This window comes from Brachionichthys hirsutus, chromosome 11, assembly GCF_040956055.1.
Source record: "Brachionichthys hirsutus isolate HB-005 chromosome 11, CSIRO-AGI_Bhir_v1, whole genome shotgun sequence".
NCBI lineage: Eukaryota > Metazoa > Chordata > Actinopteri > Lophiiformes > Brachionichthyidae > Brachionichthys > Brachionichthys hirsutus.
The window spans coordinates 9,294,530-9,319,166 of record NC_090907.1 but is presented as its reverse complement, the minus strand read 5'-3'; the positions used below and the strand labels follow the sequence as shown (position 1 = coordinate 9,319,166).

Here is a 24,637-nt window from a genome sequence, read left to right as displayed (position 1 = left end):
CACAAAAAACAAAACAAAACAGACAGCCAGGATGACAAGATAAATTCAGCTGACATGGGATGAGTACGTTTTACGCGGTGAACTCATTGACTCTGACTTCACTGGAATTGTGCTTAAATTACAACCATGTCAGATGCATCTCAGGATTAACATGATCAACTATAGACCTCAATTATACAAATCACTTCCCTGCCTCAGGTTATTTTAGTTTTGAGCAAATAGAGCTTTTTCAAATTCCATCAGCGTCGGCAGGCATGAGTGATTCTCTTCGGGGGCTGAAATCCCGAGACAAAGCCGGGGTCTGCTGCACTGACAATAAATTGTGAAACTTTTTTGAAATGAAACTGAAACATCGCAGCAAAATTAACCTTGCACCATTATGCTGCATGTGCCGTGTTGAGGCAAAAGGCTCCTCTGTTACGGGCACACAAAGGCCACCTTTCATTTTTGGTCGAGCTGCCCTGAATCAATGTGCCGGTGGATAAGAGAAGGACTTGTTCTTCCCCAAAATTGCAAATGGCTTGTCAGGATCGAAGGTCACGGCATGTGCAAACTTTCTTTTCATGGCTCATTTTTTTTCCTTCTTTAACATTGATTACTGTATCACTGTTATAGCATCCCCATAGCCACTGAGCAGACTGCCACAGACTGTTTCCGATTTCAGAGCTAGTCAGACTGATTGATTGAGCCATAAAGGGTTTGCTCGTGTGACTAACAGAATTCAGATAAAAGATTAGGAGTCTGTTGAGTCTTGATTAATTTTAGAAGATGTAACGACTGGTAGTGATGCTGAAAATTCTTTTTTTTTAATAAACAGGACATTGAGTCACATATTTTGCCACTAGATTTACATCCCTCTGAAACCAGGGAAGATAAAGCAACCATAGGGTGTCCCCAGGATGCAAGCTAAATCAAAACAGAATTGTCCCAGCAACATAATGAGAAAAACAAGCGTGTTAAAAGACAGAAGAGACACACGGGAGAAAGTCTAAAATGAAAAAGCTCTCTCAAAGGCAGGAAGGAACGTTTATTTATTTAACCGTTTTCTAAACCAGTAGGGAAATAACAACGTGCGGGAAAAATTCCTCTACATATTTATACAGGATTTTGTCAAGCCGCGCCCCACCCCCTAGACTTGAGCAGCCTGATTAGTATTCAGTGAATTCATTAAGACACAATTGCTGGTGTCTGGGATCATGGGAACTCTTGATGGAGAAGAGGTTGAGTTAAGCCCACAGGGTTAGTCCATAAAGAGGAGGAGGGGGGGGGGGGATACAGCCCATCCCCCAAACCTGAAGGTCACTGTGTCCTTAGTCTGCAACTGATCTGATGCACACAGGAATACACCCACTGGGGGGGATTGTCCCGTGTTATGATTTTTATTTGACCATTCAAAAATCGTAAGTGTTCCTTAGAAAAAGGTGAATGTGAAAGTGACTTTTCCTTTGATTACGCTGAAGGACAACTCCACAGAATTCATTACCCAGGAGGGGGTTCTGTACCTTCAGGTTAGTGCACCCCTATTCCCACCTCCCCTACTATTAAAATAAATGCGGAGATGAATGAAAATCAGAAAGTGGGGGGGGCAGCAGGTATAGAAAACTCTGCTGGATTAGTGGGGTGTGCGTCTGCAGCATTCCGGTAAACCAGTGATAATTCATTCCTCAAGGAACCACTTGGCTACTTCTGCCAGTTTCATGACAAATACCAAAGAAAAACTGTCCCACATGAGAGCTTGACAACAATAAATCAGAGGAGAGGACAAAGTACGGCCACGGTGCACAGACCCAGCGTGCTGTAGCTTCAAGGGAAACTCGCTTTAACCGGCTTGCAGTCACGACAATGTGGAGAGTGTGCTCAAATGAACCCCCCCCCCCCCCTCCCTAACCCCAACAAAAGTCCTCCAGATGATGCTTTTCTGGGCTTATATTCAAACTGCATTTTTGTACGCCCACCTCCGCAGACACAAAGAGTATACAGAAGTAGGATTGAGGGAAAGCGGCCGCTCTAGTTCCAGAGAGCTGGAAAACTGCTGCTATAATAAAATGCAATCTGTTTTGCTGTTTTGCTTTTGCTGTAACTCCAGATTCATTCACCTGCCTTACTGCTTCCTGTTTCAAAACTATCAAGCCAAAACCAAGCCAGTCCGTCCCGCACTTGCTAGACTTTATTGCTGCGGGTGGTGCTAAAGGAAATACCAGAGCCCTCTACTCTATACTTCCAGTTCCTACAGCACATACATTTTACGATAACATCATTCTCTCCAGTGGTAAAATACGTCTTTCTCCTCTCAATGTCAGATCAGATTTGTCTGGCTTGTGGTTTTCTTTTATCTTTCTGCAAGGATCATAGTCCCGGATTCCGTTTCATGACTTAAAATTCTGTTTTACTTCAAGTCGTCTCCTGATCGGTGTAGATTTTGTTCTTCCTACATCAATTTGAAGAAGTATTTGCAAAATATGGATGTTTCGTAGTGTATATGCTGGAAGGCAATCAATGCCACATCCCAAAGCTTTGCTTCAATTCTCCTTTCATCATCAAATATATCTCAGTCACAAAAAAATGTGGGAAACACAGCAAGGGGCGTCAAAGTTTCCCACCTGAGGGAATACTGCAGAGCAGAAGAATGCGAGGTGAAACGGCGAGAAAGGAAATGCACTAAACCTCCAGCAGCTGCAACAACTTGACAAGAAACTAAAGGTGGTGAAGTGTCACACGAAACAAAAACCTTTTCCTGACACACAGGACAAGAGTAGAAATGAAGCTGCCAGAGACAGATTGCTTATGTCAAGAATAATGCTGACTTTGACAGGAGGGTGAAGGTGCAGCTTTCAAGGAATTATTTAACATAAAAAAATGACAATCACAAATTCTTATCTTACGTCAAACAGGAACTGAGTTCCTTTTCATTTGCACAATTTTATTGAAGGAAAAACGTTAAAACTGACTTACAGCAGAGCGTGACGAATCCGGTCTCGGAACACATTTTCTTATGGAGTCCCGACACGGCGGGCGCATTAGCTCGAGTGTGGCACCGCAAGCGGGTCTACACTCACATTCAATTAGGAAAGATGGAGCACTTCAAAGTTCAGCCGACGGAGTAAAGAGAACACAAAAGAACAATGAAGAGCCTGCCGCTCGCGCTCCACTCCGCTCAGATGGAGAGAAACTGATACAGCAGCAGCAAAAACTACAAGAAATACGGCGTCGGTGTATTAAATAATATACTTCACTCCTAATTAAATGTGTGAATCTGTGGTCTGTCAATGGATCAGCAAATTGTTATACATTTTCATTTATTCTTTATCCAATCAACTGGATGAGAGCAAGCATCAATGATCAATCACACCGGAACCCAATGGCACTAATCTAAGGAGTGAAAATGCAATGGAGGATATATGAAATGCATTCCAGTAAAGAAAGGCGTGTTCCTGCGTGTGGGAGTTTGTGTTTGACAAAGCTCAGGGACGCGCTGTAAAGGTTCACGCTACCCTTTACTGCTGAGTGCAGCCACAACGGGATTAGAGGTACCCGGAGGGCACAGATGGCATCGAAATCCTTCGCCATTCTGAAAAGGTCACAAAACAAATACAGGTGAGCCACCCTTTCATGTACTCACCCACCCATTCACGGCTGCTAACGGATTCCCGAGGTCTGTTCCTGCAAAGGTTATTGGTCCCGACATCAATCGCCTGAAAGCCCCCCCCCCCCCCAGAATACCAGAAGAAGCTTTTTGTGGAGCTTTAAGGGAGAACAGATTTTTATCAGAGCTGCTTTGTTATATTTATGGCACAGACCGTAAGGACGCTCATGCAGAGTGATATCAAAACGCAGGAGTCTTTAAGGTCATACAGAGAACAAACGAATGGCTGTGCCCCTTGTTATTCAGAGGCTGAAGGTCATTCTGACCCCTCTCCATCCATCATGTGTCACTGTGATATACTCGTCATGTTTTTCCACTGCCAATGATGAGCTTTGCATTCGTCTTCTGTCTTGTTTTGCCATGCTGCGGCGTCCCTGTGTTTCCTGCTACCATACGGCGCCACCGTCCCCAGGTGTCGGCTCTTTCTGCGGCACCATATGGCAATACCGACTCGGGAAGCGGCATGGTCGCGGGACTCAAGGTGTCTCCACCTGGTGCATCCTATGGAAGATCTGCTGCGCCAGCAATACAGAATTTAATTTCCGTACATAGAAAATACCTCTACTCACATCCGACCCCAGGAGAGAAAGGCACCAGAGCAGAATGAGCCAGAACATATGGAGACTCATTGGATAACAGGTGGTGTATTTATCCGGTGCAGGCTTTGGCCTCTAATGCCAGGACCAGGAGTCCTCAAGTCTTCAGTCATATATATATTGTATGGTAAATTAAAAAAATGAATGTGAGATTTGTTTTTTTGTAATCAAACGGTGTCCTGACTTCCTGAACATTTTCTTCCACTGAAACATTAAACTAGAGAGGGACATACAAAAATAAAATAAGCTCTCATTCTGAACTGTGTGCCAGCAGGATATCAGTTAACATGAGACAGGCCATCCAAAAAGCAACTTTAGTCTGCCTGATAAAAGCACCACAAGAAGAAAACCGAAGGTCCTTCCAACACCGAATTCAGCACAAAGTCATAATTAAAATAATCTGCATTCCTCGGGAGAAAAAATATTTGTTTGTACGTGTGAAAGCCTTGAAATCCTGAACCTCACTTCAGTATGCAGCTTGTAAACCCCCTGAGAATAGACTAAGCCTGACAGCTGGCAAACCCATCACTGAATTATATTACACACTATTTAGATGATGATACGAGTCAAAACTCCCCACGCTCCAAACCCTAGAGTGAATATCTGCTTTAACTCGGGGGTTGGCTTTCTGGATAATAATGGTCAAGAAAACAATATTTATAGTAAATATGTTGGGTTTTTTCATCACATGTTCACCCAGTCGGGTGCAGGGAGGGTCTTCTAGCGATATACACACGGGCGGATTCGTTATAGCGATGTTGAAATTCGTGCAAGACCACGAAGATTGAAGTTTGGAACGTGGCTTTGGAAAACAACCAATTTCAGTCATCCCATGTTTCAGGACGGCAGTATTTTGGATTGAAAGTACCTCTGCACAGGAAGTAACGTTTGGTATTGGAAGGACTGTGACTGTTTGAAATTAGCACAAACATCAAGGAATTCAGTGAATGTGCTTTATTTATTTTCTGACCAACAGCCTTTCTTCAATCTTTGTACCAACATTGTTAAAATGTAAGCAACAATGGTGGAGAAAAAAAAAAGCCACAGCTGTGGAGGAAGCTGTGAAGATATTTAGCTGACTGCGGTGACGGAGAGGCGTGGAGAGTGCGTCCACTCATAGGATTCGCGCTCCATGCGTTCAGCTCGCATCGACAGGAAGCTCATTTCAAATGGGAAATGGTCACTCCTCCCTCTGCGCGCCTCGTCGTACCGACGTTTAACAGTTTGGACACATTTTGTAATAAAGATCTTCGACGGAAGAATCAATGACACAACTATTTTACAACATTTAAATTGATTACCAGTTACTCTAATCTCACATGAGATTCATGTCTATGGGTTACAGGAAGAGGAGGAAATGCTCAAATGCCATCTAACGTGGGCAAATGATTGTTTCGAATGTTATTTCCCTTCTTACAAAGCGCATGCAAAATGTCACAGCGCTTTTGGTTTGTAAAAAATTCTGGCATGGTGCCATTTGTTCTTCTGGACAAAGCCCCCCCCGCCACACCGCTGTGCAAAGAACGGGTGTCTATATCTGTGTCAGCACAGGAGGAACGGCAGAGAATCAGCACCAGCCCTGACATTTGTGACTGATTACAAGTTGTAATGCGTCACTGATAAATGTGAACACGACACAGTGATGAATTTAACACGGCTCCCTGAGGAACCGGAGGCCTTCCATTACACGTCTCATTAATGCGTCTCCTGCCTGATGACTTAATTGATCCTTACGGGCCAAAAAAGACATCCGTCTTCCGCCGATCCAGATATTATCACACCTGATGGGGGGATAAAACCCCAAAACAGCCACAGCAGCTCTTGACCCCCCCCCCATCATGCTCTACATTTAATTACTGGCTGTCTAGTAATATTGAGCAGTTGCTGGAACAGGAAGGTGAATGCAGCGTTTTATCACCATCACATCAGTTTATTTGGAGGCAACTTGTTCCCCCTCAGTAGAGAAAGCACAAAATGGCCCACTGGACTGATTGGCATGTCCTGCTGCCAGCTCGGCCTCTGTTGAGGTTTGTACCAAACTGAGCGACTTCATGGTTGAATTCAGAGCAGAAATGCAAAGCATGAAGGAGCTGCACTCCTTCCTGCCCACAGAGGCTGACCGCGGCAAACGCTGCTGCTTATTATTCCCCGTGTCTGCCTGCTTTCCGTTGTATTTATAGCAGGGGGGGGGGACTTGATTTAGATTTGATCCATCTGCCGATTCGCTGTAGGGATGGGTGCCACATCTTCTGCGTAATCTCCACACACACGCGCACACACACACACACACACACACACACACTCGGGTTTACTGGGCTTCAAGATGGTAAGTAAGATAGTAGGGTGTCACTCCTCTCTGTTTTGCTCTACCATCAGCTGCAGCAGCACAGTTTATGATGCTGGCTGGGAGGCTTTGAGAGGAGGGGGGGGTGTAAAAAAAAAAGCTCACACTTTCTCTGGTGATATGCAAAGATTCCACGGGTGTCCTCTGCAGCCCGTTTCCTTCCACAACCCCCCCCCCCCCCCCCCCATCAGCCCTCAGCAGCGGCTGAAAGCGAGGTGAGAAGAGTGGAGACAGCAGAGCTGAGCTTTGGGCTGCAGGCATAGATGGAAAATGTCTTAACTCACTGAACTGCATGTCTGAATCTCCTTTCACCTCAATAAAGGGATTTGTAGCTATAAATAAAGCATGTGTAGGTGGCAGCTACTTCGTTTCATGTAACTTCACTCTGCAGGAATTGTGGGAAGATGAAAAAGAGGAGAATTTTTGGATTAAACGAAGGCTCCAAATGCTGATTTATAGACACAGAACAAGGATAATTAATGTAAGTCTGAATACATCAAAATAAAACTGTCTGCGCGCTATCGCAAACATTTTCTACAGTGCAAAAACAAGACAATTTCCACAGTGAATTAGAATAACGCTCAATAGAGAGAAAGATCACAACAAACAAATTGCGAAGTGATCGTCTACCCATGACGGAAAATCATTCCTTAAACGTCCTCATTTCATTAACATTTTAAGTGTGCTTCACTCGGCGTTCCGGTGCAGAGAGAGCGGGTGGGGAGAGACGACGGAGTGGGGGTTCAAGATGAGCTGCCATCTCAAATGCCTCATTTCATGATTTTCTTTTTCTGCTGCAAAGCAAAAAAAAAAAGTGCAATCAGACGGTTAATCAGGATCTGCTTCACCTGAGAAAGGTCGTTTATCTCTTTCGCTGTGGTGTTTGCAGAAGCTGTGTTTGACTTCCTCCCGAGAAGAACAAACAAGGATCTCGGCCTCCAGCAGCTTTGTCGGGGGGGGCACATAAGCATTATGGTTGCCCTCAAAGGGCCAGTTGTAAATGTAACATCGTGTAAATGTAACTAAATGTAATGTAATGTAAATAAAGTGTAACTACTCCTTAACATGCTGCTAAATAACTGTATTTACTACTACATACTTAATTAAATAATAAATATTACGTATGCAATTGCATAGTTCTAAAAATATATCGATACCTTACTGCTGTAAAAATATCCACCAAGGTTATGTAATCGCCGGCGTCTGTCTGTAATTTGTTCTTCAATATCTCCATTGATTATTGACCGATATTTAGGGAATTTAACACAGTCATGTAGGGTGGGGGGCTCTATCTCACCACTGAATATCATCTGGGTCGGATCCAGAATGGAGTCCGCAGCAAATATTTAATTTTAACATTAAACCCCATTTACAGATTAAAAATCAGTTACAAATACACATCAACTCTGATTCACTTTTACTTTTCAGCATTTTACAAAAACAAATTTCTGCACAAAGCTCTTGCGGGCCACAAAAAATGACGTGGCGGGCCACATTGGCCCCCGGGCCTTGAGTTTGACACATATGCTCTATACAGTAAATGAAAAGAATCAGCAAAACTACGGTCGCATTCTGTCGACTGAATAATCCTCACTTAACGACGTACTCGTTTAACGATGATGAGAAGGCTTTCCAAAATTAAAAACTGTGTTTCAGCGACGAGGAATCGCCGTAACGACGAGCGGAATGCACTGGCTGTGTAGTTGTGAGTGAGTCTGTACATATGTACAGCAAAAAACAACCATTGTTTGCAATGTGGGGTTTAAAATAAAATAAAATAAAATCAGGCCGTACTGCTTCTGAATCCAGTTCAGATGGAGGCATCGTGCGCCTCACCACAAGCACATTGATGACATGCAAATATTTCTTTTGTCTTCAGACTCATCATAATGGAGAACAAACACAATGGCAGGAAACATCTTTCCCTGCTTGGCACCGAGTGAATGTTTGCTCAACTGCAAGACTGATTGTTTGTCCTCGTCGCAGAAAGCGTGAAAACGAAATTTACGTTGCGAAAAAACAACAGCAAAAATCCTGATTGTGTTTTTTTTCCAGCCAACGGTTGTGCATGATATGTGAGCATCTTCCACACGAAAAGGGAAACCAAAGCAAAAAACAAAACAAAACAGGAAACTGCACTGAGTGGTAAAACTGCCACCCCCCCGTATCACCTCTGAGTGGCAAACGGTCACGCATGCTTGCGGCCTTTGAGGAGGCTAGAGGCTCCGTGCCTGGAAAAATGTCCGCTCATTTTCAATTTCCGCGCTCACGGATAGAGCTCGGGGCAAATGGCAGGCCATTGCTCTTGTGCCCACCTCGTGAGCAGAGCAAGGCCTCGGGGTTCCGCATGCTGTCTTAGCACTGCATATGCAAGCACAACAGGACCGTCGTGAGGCAGTCCTCAGCCAGCAGCCTGTCTCAAAGACAGATGAGGCAGTGGTGCTGGGCCAGGGGCCCCCATGGGCTCCCTGCAGGGACCTCACTATTGGCCTGGTATATTAGGTCTAGATCACAGGTGACGTGCCACGGCAGAAAGTAATGGGGTGGTGGAGAGAGGTTAGAGTGCTGCTCTGTACTTCCAAAGGATGGCAACTAACATCTGTTGCAGCTTGAGTGCATCAAATAAAGGGTTAGGCTCTCTAACTTGTTCTACATTGAAAGTCTTTGGTGCCGTGTCGTCAGCTGAGCAGAACAAGAAGGTCCCACTTCGGGCTCTCGAATAAGAATCGCACAGAAATATTGACAATGACAAAACCCATGCGGGGATTGACTTTCTCTGTTTGTATTGTTTGGGCCACTGTAACTTAATAATAATGGATCATCTTTCATATTGTTTCGCGTTACCCTTGGAAAGATTAACCGCCTACAAAGTGGCAGCAGCTCATTTTCCTCCCATGTTCACTCCACCAGCTTCGCCAATTACCGCTTCCTGAAGATGTATAGCCATCCACACACACGCCAATAAATCACAGACGGCTCTGCGTGCGGCGGCACACTGCCCTTGCTTGGTTGTTACTTCTCAAGGTCTAGCAATGGGGTAATTATCACAAAGCTGTAAGATAGAGGAAGATGTTAGAGGATGATATGTTTGTGTGTGTGTGTGTGTGTGGGGGGGGGGGGTCCTTTTTTGCTCCAATCATTTGGAGAGTTTTTTTAAAAGGACACAAGGACAATGGCTGGTTGTTAGAGATAGAACAAATGTGTGCGATAAATGCAGATTTATACCATTTTATTGTAAAGGCGGGCTTTTTTTCCGCAGTAGGTAAAGACATTGAAGAAAGATGATTACCGCTATCTCATTGCAAGTAGATGGGTTTGGGTTTTTCCTCCCATTATGTTGTAGCGCTGCATTCAACATCGCAATCATGCTGAAAACTGTAGAAAAGCAGTAATGAGGCCAGAGACGATGTTATGCTGGCTGCTTAAAAAAAAAAAAGGACTTCACTTTCTCATTTAGACCCGACACTGACCGAACTACATTTGAATGCTGCTGGAATAGACTGGAAACTATGTAGGATCTGAAAGTTCAACACATGCGATGACATTGCGCAAAAGTGTTAAAAAAAGAAAAAATGGTGCATTCACCCAGCTGGCAGTCAAATCCAGAGCAGGTAAATTCCCATTTCACCAAGGAAGGAAGGCAAATTAGACCCTTTACCAGAGGTGAGAAATCCAGCTGTTACATTAGCGACGATGGACTAATGGACTACTTTGTTTAGAGTGAAAGCACATCTCCTCAGCAGCAACAGGAAGTTGCACATCTTCCCAAGTGGCCAATAGTGGTCTAATGTGAGCTCAGGAGCGTATCGGTTCCTCTGTCTTGCAGGCATTAGAGACGGGAATCAATTTTAAAATGGCATATTATTAAAAAAAATGAATAGTGTACATGACTATAGTTTTGCTGTAAAATCTGTTCTTCCCTCGTCTGGTAGTGATGTACTTCTACTACCAAAAGGTGGCAGTTACACACATACTCAAATATGAGCTGAATCATGAAAAGGCTAGAAATGCCCGTCCCTTGCAGACAAATGCCTGGCCCACGTCTCCACAACTTCCAGTCACACCTTGGAGACCATTTCCTGTCTGTGGGGCTTGCCAAGTGGAGAGGAGGCTGGCTCAATGCTTAGAGAACGGACGCATCCAGGCTCCCAGCAAGTGGATTTGAGCTTTTATCATGAGTACGGATTGCTCTGGTTGCGGGCAGGAGTCTTCCCGACTCAGCAACACCCAGCTGAGAGCCCATCAATAAGTAGCGGCGAGGGTGACTGATCGATTACTATGACTTGATGACGACAAGCATTTAAAGCCCAACGATCTCGCTGTACAAGTCTGCTTTGGATTGTTGTTTCGAAGGTCTTTGTGAAAGTCCAGGAATGCTTTAGGCTGCATTTCGTAAAAGAAACCCTGTCGTTCAATAAGAGCAACTAAACTGCAGCCCAGGGAAGATTATGAAAACTTCATTCCATTTTTGTATCAACCATTTTTTGGCCGGACCCACGGGTTTGGGCTTTATTGACGAGCCGTCAGCGCTCTATCGCACAATCAGCAAAAAGAAACAACTAAATATTTCTTTGTGACTCTGAAAGTAATTGTAAAACGCCAGTGCTTTCATTACTTGAAGCGTGTGAAGTATGAACGCGACTTTTCAAACCGAACGCGCGCCACTGGGGAAATCTCTACGCACAGTAGCTGGCCGACAAATCCTCAGAAAGAAAGTGCTCAGCTCCTGTGAAGTCTCTTAATGCGAGCGTCCCTGGAGAGCAGAGAGCCAACACTGGGCATTGACCAGTAAACCCTACACTGGGCACTTCTTTCTTTACTGCAGTTTTCACGCCGAGCGTGTTGTTGACAGGCCGCACAAGAGGCAGAATCTGCGAGATCCACACTGACATGTGAGAGCTCCTTTCCCTCGGGGATGCAGTCCGTTAAAAATAATAAGCTGTCTTGCTTGAAACCTTTGACATTTCATTTCAGATTGTTTGCCGCTCCTGTTTTTCCTGTCCTGTTGAGCCATTTATTTTTAATCTTAAATTGGTTGAGCATATTGTTCTCTTAATACCTTACAGCTACATGACTCCTGGCTAGAGTGGAAACTCCACTCCACGGTTTATAAAGAAATGGCTGTGTCATCATCTTTTTTATTTTATTTTTTTTCCAGAAGATAGCTGACATGTGCAGACAACATGTGCATGTACAATGACTTTTGGATTCTCAGAGTCTTCAGTCATTAAAACACTCATTGTACAAATGCAGATTTGGCTCCAGGCAAACAAATGGATGAAGAGAGCTTTTTTTTTTTTTTTTTTGGACATTTTTGTATTAATATTCAACCATCACAGACTAAAATCTGTTGAAGAATAGACAGATACACCAGATTAGCAGCCAGTATTAGTATTCTTTTTATTTTTACTGTGTTCTGGTTATTTGACAGGCAAAATAATAGACAAATCATCTTCAATTGCATTGCTGCAAGGTAATGGAAGCTAAATGAGATGAGAACTCCAAGCAGCAGCGCTAGAAGGGAAGAGGCTCGGAGAATAATGGACTTTTAGTGGCCGGAACCCAGCAGGGCATTGTTGGGTCTCCGTACACCGCTCAGCTGCCTCTGCTTTTATTAACATCCTGTGTATGCAACCTGGGCAAGTCTACTTGAGCGATTACAGACTGGTGATGTGCAGCGTAATTATTACACAACAGGCCCTAGACTCTCCCAAATGAATCTAGAATAGTCACCTTGGCCGTCTCACATCAGAGAGGGGATGCAGGTGCACAAGAGAAAAAGCAATAATGGGTCAAATTTAATTTCTGGGTGAGTCAAATGCGAGAGACTGATGTGGGAACAACAAATCAAACATCAATCAAACCGCCCCCCCCCCCCCCCTGCTCTGTCCATTTCATTATGTGACTGGCAGTCTGCACCATGTTATCAGCAGGCCTGAGTGCTCGTGACTTCTCTACTTACATTATCTCTCTATTGGCACTTGTCGAACAATTCGGTATCCATCATGAGAAGACTGAGTGCCCTCTGTTTGGGGGGGGGGGGGCGACTACTACGGCCAGCCACTTACTCAGTGGTTATCTTCAAACATCAGCTGGCGTGGCGAGCAACCATCACGGTTAGGCTGAAACGGTTTGAGCCGAACAGCTTTAGAGGACTCCACTTCGTGATCCAGCTGCACTCCCAGAGATTCAGCAGCGTTAGGAAACATAAATCAGCTCCTAATTTGCCATCGCACAGTCAGAGCAGTTCCGAGACGGTGCAGTCGTAAGGAGCAATCAGCGGAATCGCCTTTCATTTTGGTTTTTCGCCCGTACGCTTCTTTAGGAAGAGCCAAAAAAAACGTTTCATGAAATTCCAATGAAAGCCATACATTCAATTTCCCTGCACTAAAGTCCTCTATCAGAGACGGACGACAGGAAAAGGAGTCGCCCTGAGGGGAACGCCAACCAAGCAGCAACATCAGAATAGCACCATCAGGACACTCACAGTTCGTGGTAGCTTCACTAATCATCAAGTCGTAGACGGCGGCGCAGGAGATAAGTAGGTGTGAACGATATCGCTGGCAGCAGAGCAACACGCTTCCTCTCCCGAGGGTTAGGCTCCCCGCACAATCACGAATTACAAATTCTCCTTATCAGGTGACATCGTTGCCTTTGGTTGTGTTTTGTCAAAAGCCTTCTGGTTTCCTGTCAATTTACCCACATTAAAGAGCTTACAAGCAGGGGGTCAGACCTAAACATTAGGCCGTGGGACCCGTAACGGGGTTTATGTCTTTCAACAAGAAGATCAATACATGTTCAGACGCTGGATAGCATTATCCTACTTTTATGCTTTCACATGGATCTGGATTAGTTTGTCCTGAAGTGGTTTACTTGAAATAAAAGTCACTAAAGAAAGAGGGCAAGTGATTGTCGTCATTATCCTGGAGCTTTATACATAAGGATGGTGTTTTCCTTGTGTCTTTAGGTGTAAGTAATCCCGACAGCAACTCTTATTTAATCATTTTGGATTCATCCGTCACTCGGGATGTCAACTTTCATGATCCATCTCTAACAACAGCTGGAATTTGAGATAAAAAAAAATTAATAACATAAAAAACCCACCTTGGATTCTGTTGCAGTCTGGCTGAAACACCTGTGAGCAAAACCTTCTGCAAAACTACAAAATATGGGTTTCTGGCACAACTTCACATCCTCCCAAAGTGCATGAAGATGTAGACAAAGAGGTACAAACTTCAGTAATGCTTACGGGATCAGGAACATTGTTATTTGTAGCACAAGGCGTTGCTGGATGATGAGTCACACAGCAAGTCCTTGCTGGAGTATTTACTCTTTGCAGCTGTAACTACACCCAGTTTGCCGTTGCCATAAAGACCTCCAGCCAATGCATGGAACAGAATCTCGCCTGGGAGAACAACATCTGAGGGGGCTCAGATTCGTCCAGAGAGACTCACAGAATTAGGGCAGAAAGCAAAATGGTGCTTCTCGATCAAAGAGTACCATTGTTTTCTCGTGTTCCCTTCGGAAAACTATGCAGAATTCGCAGCTTTCTTCTCTTTTTTTATTTTAGTTGTTTGACATTTTGTTCCTCTTCAAGAATCACAGAACAGGAGAAGCATGAAAGAAGACATAAGTGAAAGGGGGAAAAAAGAGAATATGGCAAGAATAACATGGTGTCAGATTGAGAATAGACGTATTTGCTGGTAAGGAAGATCAAGCATCATAAAGCATCATTATCCCCATACACTTGTTTAAACTGCAACTGGCACAAACGTTTCTCAGTTGTGTAATCTGGCACTACGTCCTCTCTAATGTGTTAAACTACCGTAATAGACATTTTGTCTCATTTAGTAATGGTCTCCAAATCTTAGTCGACAGTCCTTCCATCAAACGGTTTTCCCCTAACATTCCCATATATGGGCATCGGCTCTTGCTGCTCTTCATTATGCACGTACAAATATGGGTAGAGCGTGTCTTCTGTCCTGTTTATAGCCTTCTCCAGCTCACTCTCCGAAATGAAGCTCACTTTGTGAATTCCACAGACCTGGCTGCTTCAAGACTCCAGGGATTTCTCCAAATGTTGACCCCACCCTCCCCCTCCTCCTCCTCTCTCCTTTAGGGCTGCACCTCCTGCTGTTGTGGAAACCAGATCCTATCATGAAAGAGCCCACCCAACTGCTGCAGACCAGAAAGAATGAGTCTGGGAAGCAAAGCAAGACTGGAGTCGTACTGTGTCGCCCTCCATCCAAACGCAAAGCCCTCCTCAGTTTCCACAAGCGTAGCCGAGGGCCTCAAGATGCAGATCATCGTTCAGCTTGAGTCAGCCGTATCAAAACTGAGGCATGCGTATATAGTTTTTCTCCAGACATAATTTCATGCAGCCCAATTATTGGTTTGTTGTTTTATGGTAATGGCAGGAGTGACATTTTGCTCATGACGGCATATCTTAGACTGAATATTTTGAAAGCCCCCCCCCCCCCCCCAAAAAAAATAAAAATAAAACAAAAATACCCCAAATCACATTCGACTACTTCAAATAAATTCCCATTTGTATTGACCGCCAAACACACAAACACGTCTAATTCACAAATATGGATTCATTACAGAAAATCATCGTCTCTCTTGGCAAGCTAGATATTTTATAAATATATTTAACCCGCTGCTGTTGAGACAACAAAAGGAAAGGCGAGACATTTATTCAATTTGGTAAACTATGCCAGTCTAATCTTAAAATCCTCAAATTAAACACGCAGTGGTATTGAGCTTGTGCCGGTTGGGAAGGGAGTAACAGTATATTTGTTTTTACCCTGAATTCCCTGCATTACTTGAGGCAGATCGTGACCTCAGCAGACGGGACATAAACACACTCGCCACACGCAGACTAAACGACGGGGAGCCGCAAACAAACATGCACAAGAAGAAATAAAGTCTTCTCTTTAAAGAGCAGATGGCGTTTTCATGTCACCAAGTCATGGGGAGACTGCGGGCCACTCATGACAGGCTGTGCACAGGTGACCCCCCCCCCCCCCCCCCACCACCCCTGACAAGATTCTCAGCTGTTTTACGGCACCTTCACGTGTCTTCACCGTCTCGCGCCGAGGCCACAGACGTTAGAGGGCCTAAATGAGGGACAGAGTTTCTCTCCCAGGGCTGCACACTGACCCTCGCCTAATTCTTCTATAGCTCACCATCAGAACTGTCGATGCAGAAATAAGACACTTGAACGCAGTGGGTAAAACGAAAGAGACATCCACGAGTCAAAGTGTGGAAAAGGGGGGGGGGGGGGGGGGGTGTATTTGCATTGCCTCTTTGGGAAATGGAGGTTTTACAATTTTACGTCTCTTTGGTTTGAGGGTAAACAGACTAAAGACAGGCAATTACGTTGGAATCCTTTCCCCAAGAATAGACCGCTCTCCTGGCTATTCTGCACTTCCTTTTTATTCACAGATGTGCAGCCATAAATCTAAACCACATTCTATTTCCCCCGACCGACCGGGAGGGGAGTACAAATGGAGTATTGACCCTACATTCCCCTCACAAAGACGAACCGGGTATAATTAACTGTAGTGTTAAAAGTATGGTGCCTCTGAGACTGTAGAAAGGGGTATAAATACTTCATTCCGCAGGGATTGGACCCAATCAATCCAATCCATACTTAATTTATTCAGCCTCCTCGCTGCCTGAGACCCCCTTTGAGGTGTCTGACTGGTCAAATGCAGGCTTTCCATCTTATTCTTGTGCTATTTGACGTCAAATGTGGGGAGTTTGGGGAAAACAGGTCAGCCTCCTTTTTGCCTTTAACTTGTATTCGCGCTGTGGTTCTGATCACACTGTAAAAATTTACCTAACAGTCACGATAAGATGAGCCAAACTGCTAAATGTGACTCAATTATTGCTCACTCCAAGTATAGACTAGGTCAAAGGCGTCAAACATGCCCGACACAATGTGTGTCAGCATTGATGCAGAGGAAGAGCGGCCGCCATCTGCTTTGCACCTGTCTGAGCGCTGATTCATGCATTCAAATACAGTCTCTGTTTTAGGCGTCAGTGTTCAGAAATACTTTACTGCCTGCTTCATCCTACAAAAAGCTGATTTACTTCCAGATGGCTACAACTAAACAGTGATGTCATCAACATGCCAGCCACCTTTTTTTAGTCATACTAGAAGTTCTGGGCTCATTCCTCCAAAATGAACACCTGGAACACCTGGACCGATTGGGATGGACAGCATGATTGGTTCAGACATTCATGTCAAGATGAATCATTTTGATGATCTGTGACTTTTTTATCTAACATTAGGTTCAAGTTTCCTTTTGGACTGTTCTCCCAAAGAAATCAATGACAATCCCATAAACCTCGGCGGCTCCGTCTTTGCAATACAGAGCAAATGCTAACACAGTAACGTACCAAACTGAGACGGCGAAAGGGTCAAAGTTATAGCTGCCGTACAGCTTCCTTTAATTGCCATTTGGATTATTATTATTTTTGATATGCATGACAGAATTTTTAATAACTTGTTCAATGCAGCCTAAAAAAAGGTGTTTCTCTTTATCAATGATCATTCTTACAATATTTTTAAAGAGTCATATTGCAAATTAATTACATTCTCATCACAGCAGCCAATCATGAACACACAAGATTCTGTTTCTGTTTGGAGAAACAAAACCAGCCAATACAAAGCCTGCTTACTACTATGAGAGGACAACAATGACTTTACAGAGGAAAAGGCTAAAATAACCCATCTGTCTGTCCTTTGCTCCCCCAGACTTCCTGTTAGAACAAACTAAATCCCTGTTGATGCTGGGCTTTCCGCCCTGTTTCTTTCTGTTTCCACCGCTCTTTTCTGTTACCCATTTTCTCATTCTGTCTATCCGCATTTCCATCTGAGCCCAGGTCCACTTTCTGGGTCATCGGGTACTGGCGGAGCCCATTTGTTGTTGTTTTTTTGTTTTTTTCTGCTAGTGCAAAATAACATGCACAGCCACTGCAAGGAGGAGAAGAGCGAGTGAAGGAGAAAAAGAGGGAGAGAAGAAGGGCACAGAAGGGTGAACATAAAGTAAAACGAGGGGAAAGTTGAAACGGGCTCGAAAGAGAGAGTTGAAGAAAATAGGCTGAATGTGTTGCACAGGCTACGTTCAGCTGCTCTCTGGCTCCGATTCCCCTCGAGGTGATGTTGGTGGAGGTTTGAAAGAAGTGTATGTTGAGGAAAAATAGCTGCCGGTTGCACGAGCATTACAGCGTTGCAAGAACGGTCCGCACTTTGGGTGATCAATCAACCCAGAGGAACAGAGCTTTATAACCAGTGGCTGGAAACACAAGTAAAGAACAATGAGATAAAAAACAACAACAACAACAACAACATTACAATGCGTCTTGTCCATGCCATGGTGGGAAGGCTTCGCTTGTCACTCCCACACACACGTCATTCATTTTACACAATTACAAAGTGTATTCCATCAAATCCAACGAAGGCTTACAAGGAAGGAAGGAATACAGGGACGTGACAGGGAAGAGAGACGTGCTGTGCTTCGGAAAATGTTCCATGATGCAACATCAGTAAAATGACTTTCAAAAAGACACTTTCCCAGGCAGAAACACCCCCATACCAAATCCTCCCTCATATTTGATGCAATTTGATATTGCTGTACCTCTTGAAAATGAGTACCGCTGGTGCAACGGGAATGGAAGCGCACATTCCGGGACTGGGTGGGATCCAGTTGGCAGGAACTCACAAAGCCGGCACAAGGACGAAGCTCCTGGCTGTGCTGGTATGGCGCTCAAACAGGACAACACACTTATATATGCCAAATAGCCCTTGGCAGCATTATGGAAGCCACAATGGCAGCCCATCTGTAATTTATTTCCACAACTTTTTAAATGCATTGCTCGTGCACGTGTCTTTATAAAAACACTTTGAGCTCAAAAAGGTTGTACAAACAGATGCGGTCGATTAAACGGATGCACATGACCAGGACACTCTTGGATGTTGTGCATCATAGGTTTACCACTGGTGGGACAAAAGAGCCAGTCAAGATAGCGATGCATTGAAAGAGGAAGTAAAGTTAACCAAAGTCGGCCCAGAGTTAATCCCATTTCAAGGGTGACTCTTCTCCGCAGCCAAATAATGTCCATCTATACTAAAACAGTGACAGTTCCGATCGACTGCAGCTTCATCGGAGTCTGGTGTGGCCAGTATTTCATGAAGATGAACACTCAAATCTTTCTTCTACGCCTCATAAATTAAAACTCATGTCACTCAGAAATGGGGGGGGGGCGGGTTCGAAAACAAAAATAAATGGGAATAACTACAATTTCTGATGTCATCGAAGTACATCAAGTGTAATGTTTCACGTAAAAGACACACAACACGGCTAATGAGTAATAAAGGCTTCTAGCCCACCCGCAGCAGTGGAATCGAGTATTTCTCCCAACTACAGAGTCCCAGCTGACCAGAACTTTCTCTTACACCATTCTACTGTGCTGCATTCGACTGTTCCCAACTGCTTTCTTTTGTTTCATCATCCTTTAGAGACAACACACCTCACGGGACTGCAGCGCCTCCGAAACAGCAGCAGTTCATGTGAAGTCCTCTGCTTGGATCTTAAAATACTGTCCCAAAAACTCCCTGAAAAAGGACAAGTATAGCCCGTCGTGCATCACATTGTTGTTGTTTTTTTACCTTCAGTCTCAAAGACTTCTTTCCCAATAACATACAGACTTTATCCTTCATCCTAGTGATGCCATGCCCCCCCCCCCCCCCTGACATTTTATCAATGTTCAAAACGACTTTGATTCAACTTGACATTTGAGTTGACATTGTCTGAGGGTGCAGCGTGATGTGATCGCTCGTGATGAGACTTTAAATGCGGCACACCAACCTTTGGGATCATTGTTATTTGGATCACAGTATTTTCATTCGATTGTTTGTCTTTAAAAAAAGAAAAAAAGGCAACAGAGAAATAATGGTCCTGAATTTCTCATTCACATCACGAAGGGGACGTCACTGAACTTCAACGTCAACAAGGAACAGCAAAGCACCGAGAGCTATCAAAACTTCAATGAATCAAGAGGAGAATTATAAACACTCCGACCTCTGCAACAACGCTGATATAGTATGATCATCAAGAGGTGCTAAATAGGTACTTTAAAAAGCCTTCTGTAATTCATCTCCGGCTCAAGTACAGACAAGCCTCTCAACCCGTTTTTTCCACCTCACAGTGCTCTTTCCCAAATTTGGCATCGAGCCCTCACTTTCGCTCTTTTTCAGTAAAGTAGTTCACACAAACTCAGACCCGACCTTCCCACAGGCAGAACGCGCGTCTCACTTCTAAATGCACCCTTCAAGCAGAAATATCATGAAGAGAAAGTCATGTCTGAGAATGGAAAGAAAAACAAATGACTGACTGTCAGACCTGATGAGGCCCTCAGCTCCTGTCATGACCTCTAATATTTAACCGGCAACCGAGCAGACCTGTCGGCCAATCAAAGGGCCCCGCCAAACCGCCAGTCATCGCTGGGCAATCAAATAGCAAAATGTCAAAACTAAATTGCCTGTCAAATAGAGAGGAATGAACTGAGAAATAAAAAAGAAAGATGCCCACCTTATATATCTAGACATGGACAAACTAAACCCCTTTCCTCTGTGAACGTGAACAAAATGACAAACATTCATCTAAAAGTGTCAAACAAATTTTAAATGAGCATTGATCAACTGATGAATTCTGCTTCTTAAATTGCATCTTCATCAGACTTCCTACTTCGCTCTTTGTGCTGACAATGTAGTCTTCCAAAATTTGCCGTCGCCTTCGAGTTCATTGCTTTTACACATCTCTCAAGCAACGGAGGTCTTACCCAGATGCGTCCGCGCTGTGAGAATCACCTGCCAGTTGCCCGGCTCTCTGGACTAAACAGCGCGCCTCTAAAGACAGTAGATTCCCACTCAAATAACCTAAACGGTCTCCGAGTCTGCTTCTGAGCCCAGATCTAAAACACAGCCGTAACAAAACCGATTATGAGACCTATAGCTTGAGGGCCCCTACGAAGCATGTGTGGAATTTCACGGAATTCTGCCCAGCGATTTTTGAGTTGGACAGGCAATTCCTATTACGGCTGAACTGGGGGGACGACAAGCATAACCCTCTATGCTCCCATGTCTCGTCGTCCAGAGGTCTTAAATAATGCTATTTGAAAATAAATGTGGGGGGGGGGGGGGGTGGAAAGCTTTCCTCTCACTTTGCGGCATCCAAAAGACAATGCTCGGGTTCTGCAGGTCTGCGTTCACCAAACCCCTTCACAACTAAATCCAAGTGAAGGATCTTTTAATGCCTGAACGCCATGTCTGTGCCAGAGCGGTCTCACGTCTCTTCATCGCTGCATACCCAAGGAACTACAATGGAGGCGGTTGGTGAATGCAAGCAGCACACAGAGTTGTCAGGCCTTTGATTTATGAACCAGATCAGTCTCACAGCACCATATTCCGTCCAACTCTCTGGCCTGCAGGATAAATGTGACCCGAGCCTTTGCCGATATCAATTAACCAGACCTGGAACAATTTGGCCATATAGTGAGTCTGGAGAGAGTCAACATTAGAGCGAAAACGCTCGACCTGCAACAATAACATTATCGTTAAAAAGGTCATCCTTTCAGTCGCAGCTACAGTTAATGAGAACGCCGATAAATCCTAAATCGGATTCCTGGGATCGAGTCAAATGGATGGATGTTTTACTTGCATCGAAGAGGCTGCACTTCATTAGAGGCCTGCAAAACAAGACCAGCATCAAAAAGTGAATCTTGAAACTCTGGGGGGGGGGGGGGGGGGTGTTTAACTCTCCCCCCCCTTTGATGTTTGTTTCTCCGTGAATGAGAAGAGACTCCTGAACGCTTCAGTCATCAGGTGGTTTTCTCTCTCGCTCCAGAATCACACTTACTGAGAAGACGGCACACGGAGACAAACCCACCGAGCTGTCTAACTGTGTCACTTCCAATTAGCCCTTCTGATACATTTCCTCCATTTAGCTCACCGGGGGACAAGTTAAACTTACGGATCAATGGCCCTTGTACGTGCTTTGCTATGAATTTGTGACTCCAGAAATAGATAAAATCCCCAGAAAGGGCAGACAGGGAGTTTTTTTTAAATCCTATAACCCAAAATAGCAGCTATATAGCTGTAATGCTGCATAGGAGGAACTCTCCGTACATACAAGTGCACCATTTCTGTGGAAACCAGCCAGCCTTCACCTTAATCATCCTGCACATTATACGTCATTAATACTGTGATGTTCTTAAGTATAAGCCTTTTAGAACTAGGCCATGGCACGATGCAGCGCATCCTCGGAAAAGTTATCCTTCTGGAAAACCTGGAAGCTCTGTCAAATCCGCCTGCAACCTGCCTTCTCTGTCGCATCACTTTTTTTTTACTTCATGCCAGACTTTAATGATGCGGGGGGGGGGGGGGGGGTGTAAGTAGCAGTATGGTGAGCCACAGTATGCAAGCAAATGTTCATGAGTTAATGAGAGGGCTGGGGACTTTTTGCTGCTTAAACTAGGGCAGAGAAACTAGTGGCTTCGATGTAAGCTCTGTCTCGGAGCTCACATCCCAGGAGTTGTCCAACAAGAACAGGCACGGACAGACAGATCCGGTGCTCGGGCGGCGCCGCGTCCACTCATTGTAGTCAGTCGAGTTGAAGCAAAGGTTATTTTTGCATAGAGCAAAAACGCAAAAAAAAAAAAAAAAAAAATACAGATTTGAGGGTTTCATATGAGCTTTAAGGAGCGCATTCTGTTCCAACAGCACAAAAGACCAAAAGGCATTGACAAAGTGAGCGCAGACACCTTAGGCACCGACACGCTTTGGTGTGAAATCAAGCACTGAACGAGGCCGAGTTCGCCCCGTCAATATTCATTCAGTCCGTTTGCTTCGCCGTGTCCCTATTGGTTCGAAAGTGTAAACTAACCTCACCTCATTAGCTGCAAGTAGCGTTACCCAACATCTCACGGGACGTCTTGCCATTTGTTACAGAGACAAGCATCTGGGGAAGCAACTTTTGTGTGCACAGAAATGTTAGCCAGAAGAGTTCTCGTGGTTATTAAAGACTTCTATGCCGGCTTGTTTCCTAACAAATGTCATTTTGTTTCTCACGAACGATACGTCTTTCAGCAAGCTGATAGGACCTTCCCAGTTCTACGCACTAATCTATTATAGGAGTGATAGAGAATCTACAGCCTCAGTGTGATGTTAGAATACAAAGGAAACCATAAAAAAGAAACACGTGATCCGACATTTAAAACCATCATTCCTGTGAGCTTTGGCGCATCCAGTTGAAACTACTCACCTCCAACAAACTGGATGCCGCCAGCCACACGGCCAATTGTACGCGAGATGAGGTCAGCGACGCAGCAGCCCATGAGCGCTGTGAGCGCCACCAGGAGGAGGAGGCCGCATCCCACCCCCGTCACCACCGTGCAGATCCTCCACTCCAGACTCGGGATGCCGTTAAAGGAGGCATAACGGCCGCATTGCTCCAGCATCACGGTGACCTGCCGCTCCTCATCCCTCACCGGATAGGAGCAACGGCGAAAGGTGCCGAAGGACACCGGCTTATCCATCTGCGTCCCCAGCAGCCAGTAAGGCATGAAGAAGCCAACGCAGGAGGCAGCAGCACAGAGCAGGGACAGCAGGGCCCAGATAACCCCCGAACAGGTCAGGCTCGATGCCATGGCAGACAGTCTGCGGGGCGCTTTCACACAGGCGCTGAACTAGCAGCAGTTTGACGACGGTCGCTGTGGTGTGGGAAGCCTCGCCGTGAGCATTTAACACCAGCGGCCTCTACCTTCTCGGTGATTCCGGGTCCCTGTGAGGAGGAAGACAAACATCCAGACTGAAGAAACATGCGGTTGGCTTTTGGAAAGATTAAACGGAAACCTTCGTAAGGTGAAAACGAGATACCTCGTACACAGATATGAAAGGACCCAAGGAATCAAATATAACTTTTTTTTTTAAAGTTCACAAGTAAGTATGTTTCCGGAATGGAAAGTAGTAAAAAAAAAAAAAAGAACTGGACTAAATAAAAGTGTCCATTGAACCAGGAGAAGGAATCGTTATTCACTGCAAATCTAATGAATAATAAACTAAACCCTGGGGCAATGGTTAATCTCCATCTCACATCTTTGATAAGGCAAGGGAGCATAATAAATAAACTATATAAACGTGTATATCCCAAAAGGTATTTGAACTACGCGAATACTATGAAATTTGCTCTCATTTTGAAAACAGTGATAAAACTTCTCTTAGGCGGGCATAAACACATTTAATAATAATAAACCATTACGGGGGACATCCCAGCAGAATGAGATAAACCACGGGACCACACTGTAACATCTTATTATGACGCGCCCCATACGGAACTCAGACATAGTCCCAAGCAGCCGCTGCATGAAGGACCGGAGTGATTTTTCATTTTCACGGAACGCGCTGCAGCCTGGTATCGCAGTGGCATCACCGTCGGAATGTAAATAATGAACGAAAAGGAAAAAGAAGAAGAAAGCTTACCGGTACATGCTGAGAAAGCTCCGGTAAACGTCGCGCTCGGTGTCCATCCGCGGCTCCAGCTGTGCCTCAAAACAAACTTTTCTGCAGTCGATGAGAGGATAGGATGCGTTCGATCTGAGAATGCAAATGTAAAAAAAATACAAAATACAAAAAGTGGCCGCAGATTCAGTCCACAAATCACTTCCTCTTCATCAATATTATCAAGATCAATTATTCACCGTGCTGTGCAGAAACGTGCGGCGCTGCCTGAATGTTGCCCACATTCCTACAGAGAGAGAGAGAGAGAGAGAGAGAGGGAGAGGGGGAGAGAGAGAGAGGGGGGGAGGTGGGGGGAGAGAGAGAGAGAGAGAGAGAGAGAGAGAGAGAGGTGACCATCTATCACACAAATCCCCACCCAGGGGCCGGACTCAGCGCGACTATCATTACTGACAAACTCCTGCTGCGTTCACGACGCCTCGTAAATTTATTATCTGCGGAATCATACGAGTGGTTGTTGCGATTAAACG

The 24,637-nt window shown here is 44.7% G+C and overlaps 1 protein-coding gene and 1 long non-coding RNA gene across 2 annotated transcripts in view; one reads left to right on the top strand and one right to left on the bottom strand.

The window, feature by feature from the left end:
- Positions 1-15,017, top strand: part of LOC137901229 (uncharacterized) — a 36,932-nt gene extending 21,915 nt beyond the window's left edge. The window contains exon 3 of the long non-coding RNA XR_011105702.1: positions 14,703-15,017. This is a non-coding gene — a long non-coding RNA (uncharacterized lncRNA). The remainder of the gene's footprint in view (positions 1-14,702) is intronic.
- LOC137901228 (lipoma HMGIC fusion partner-like) overlaps positions 1-23,299 on the bottom strand; it is a 37,511-nt gene extending 14,212 nt beyond the window's left edge. The window contains exon 1 of the mRNA XM_068745241.1: positions 22,915-23,299. Within this exon, the coding sequence (XP_068601342.1) occupies positions 22,915-23,299 (385 nt within the window). The remainder of the gene's footprint in view (positions 1-22,914) is intronic.
- Between the last annotated feature and the right edge of the window lie 1,338 nt (positions 23,300-24,637).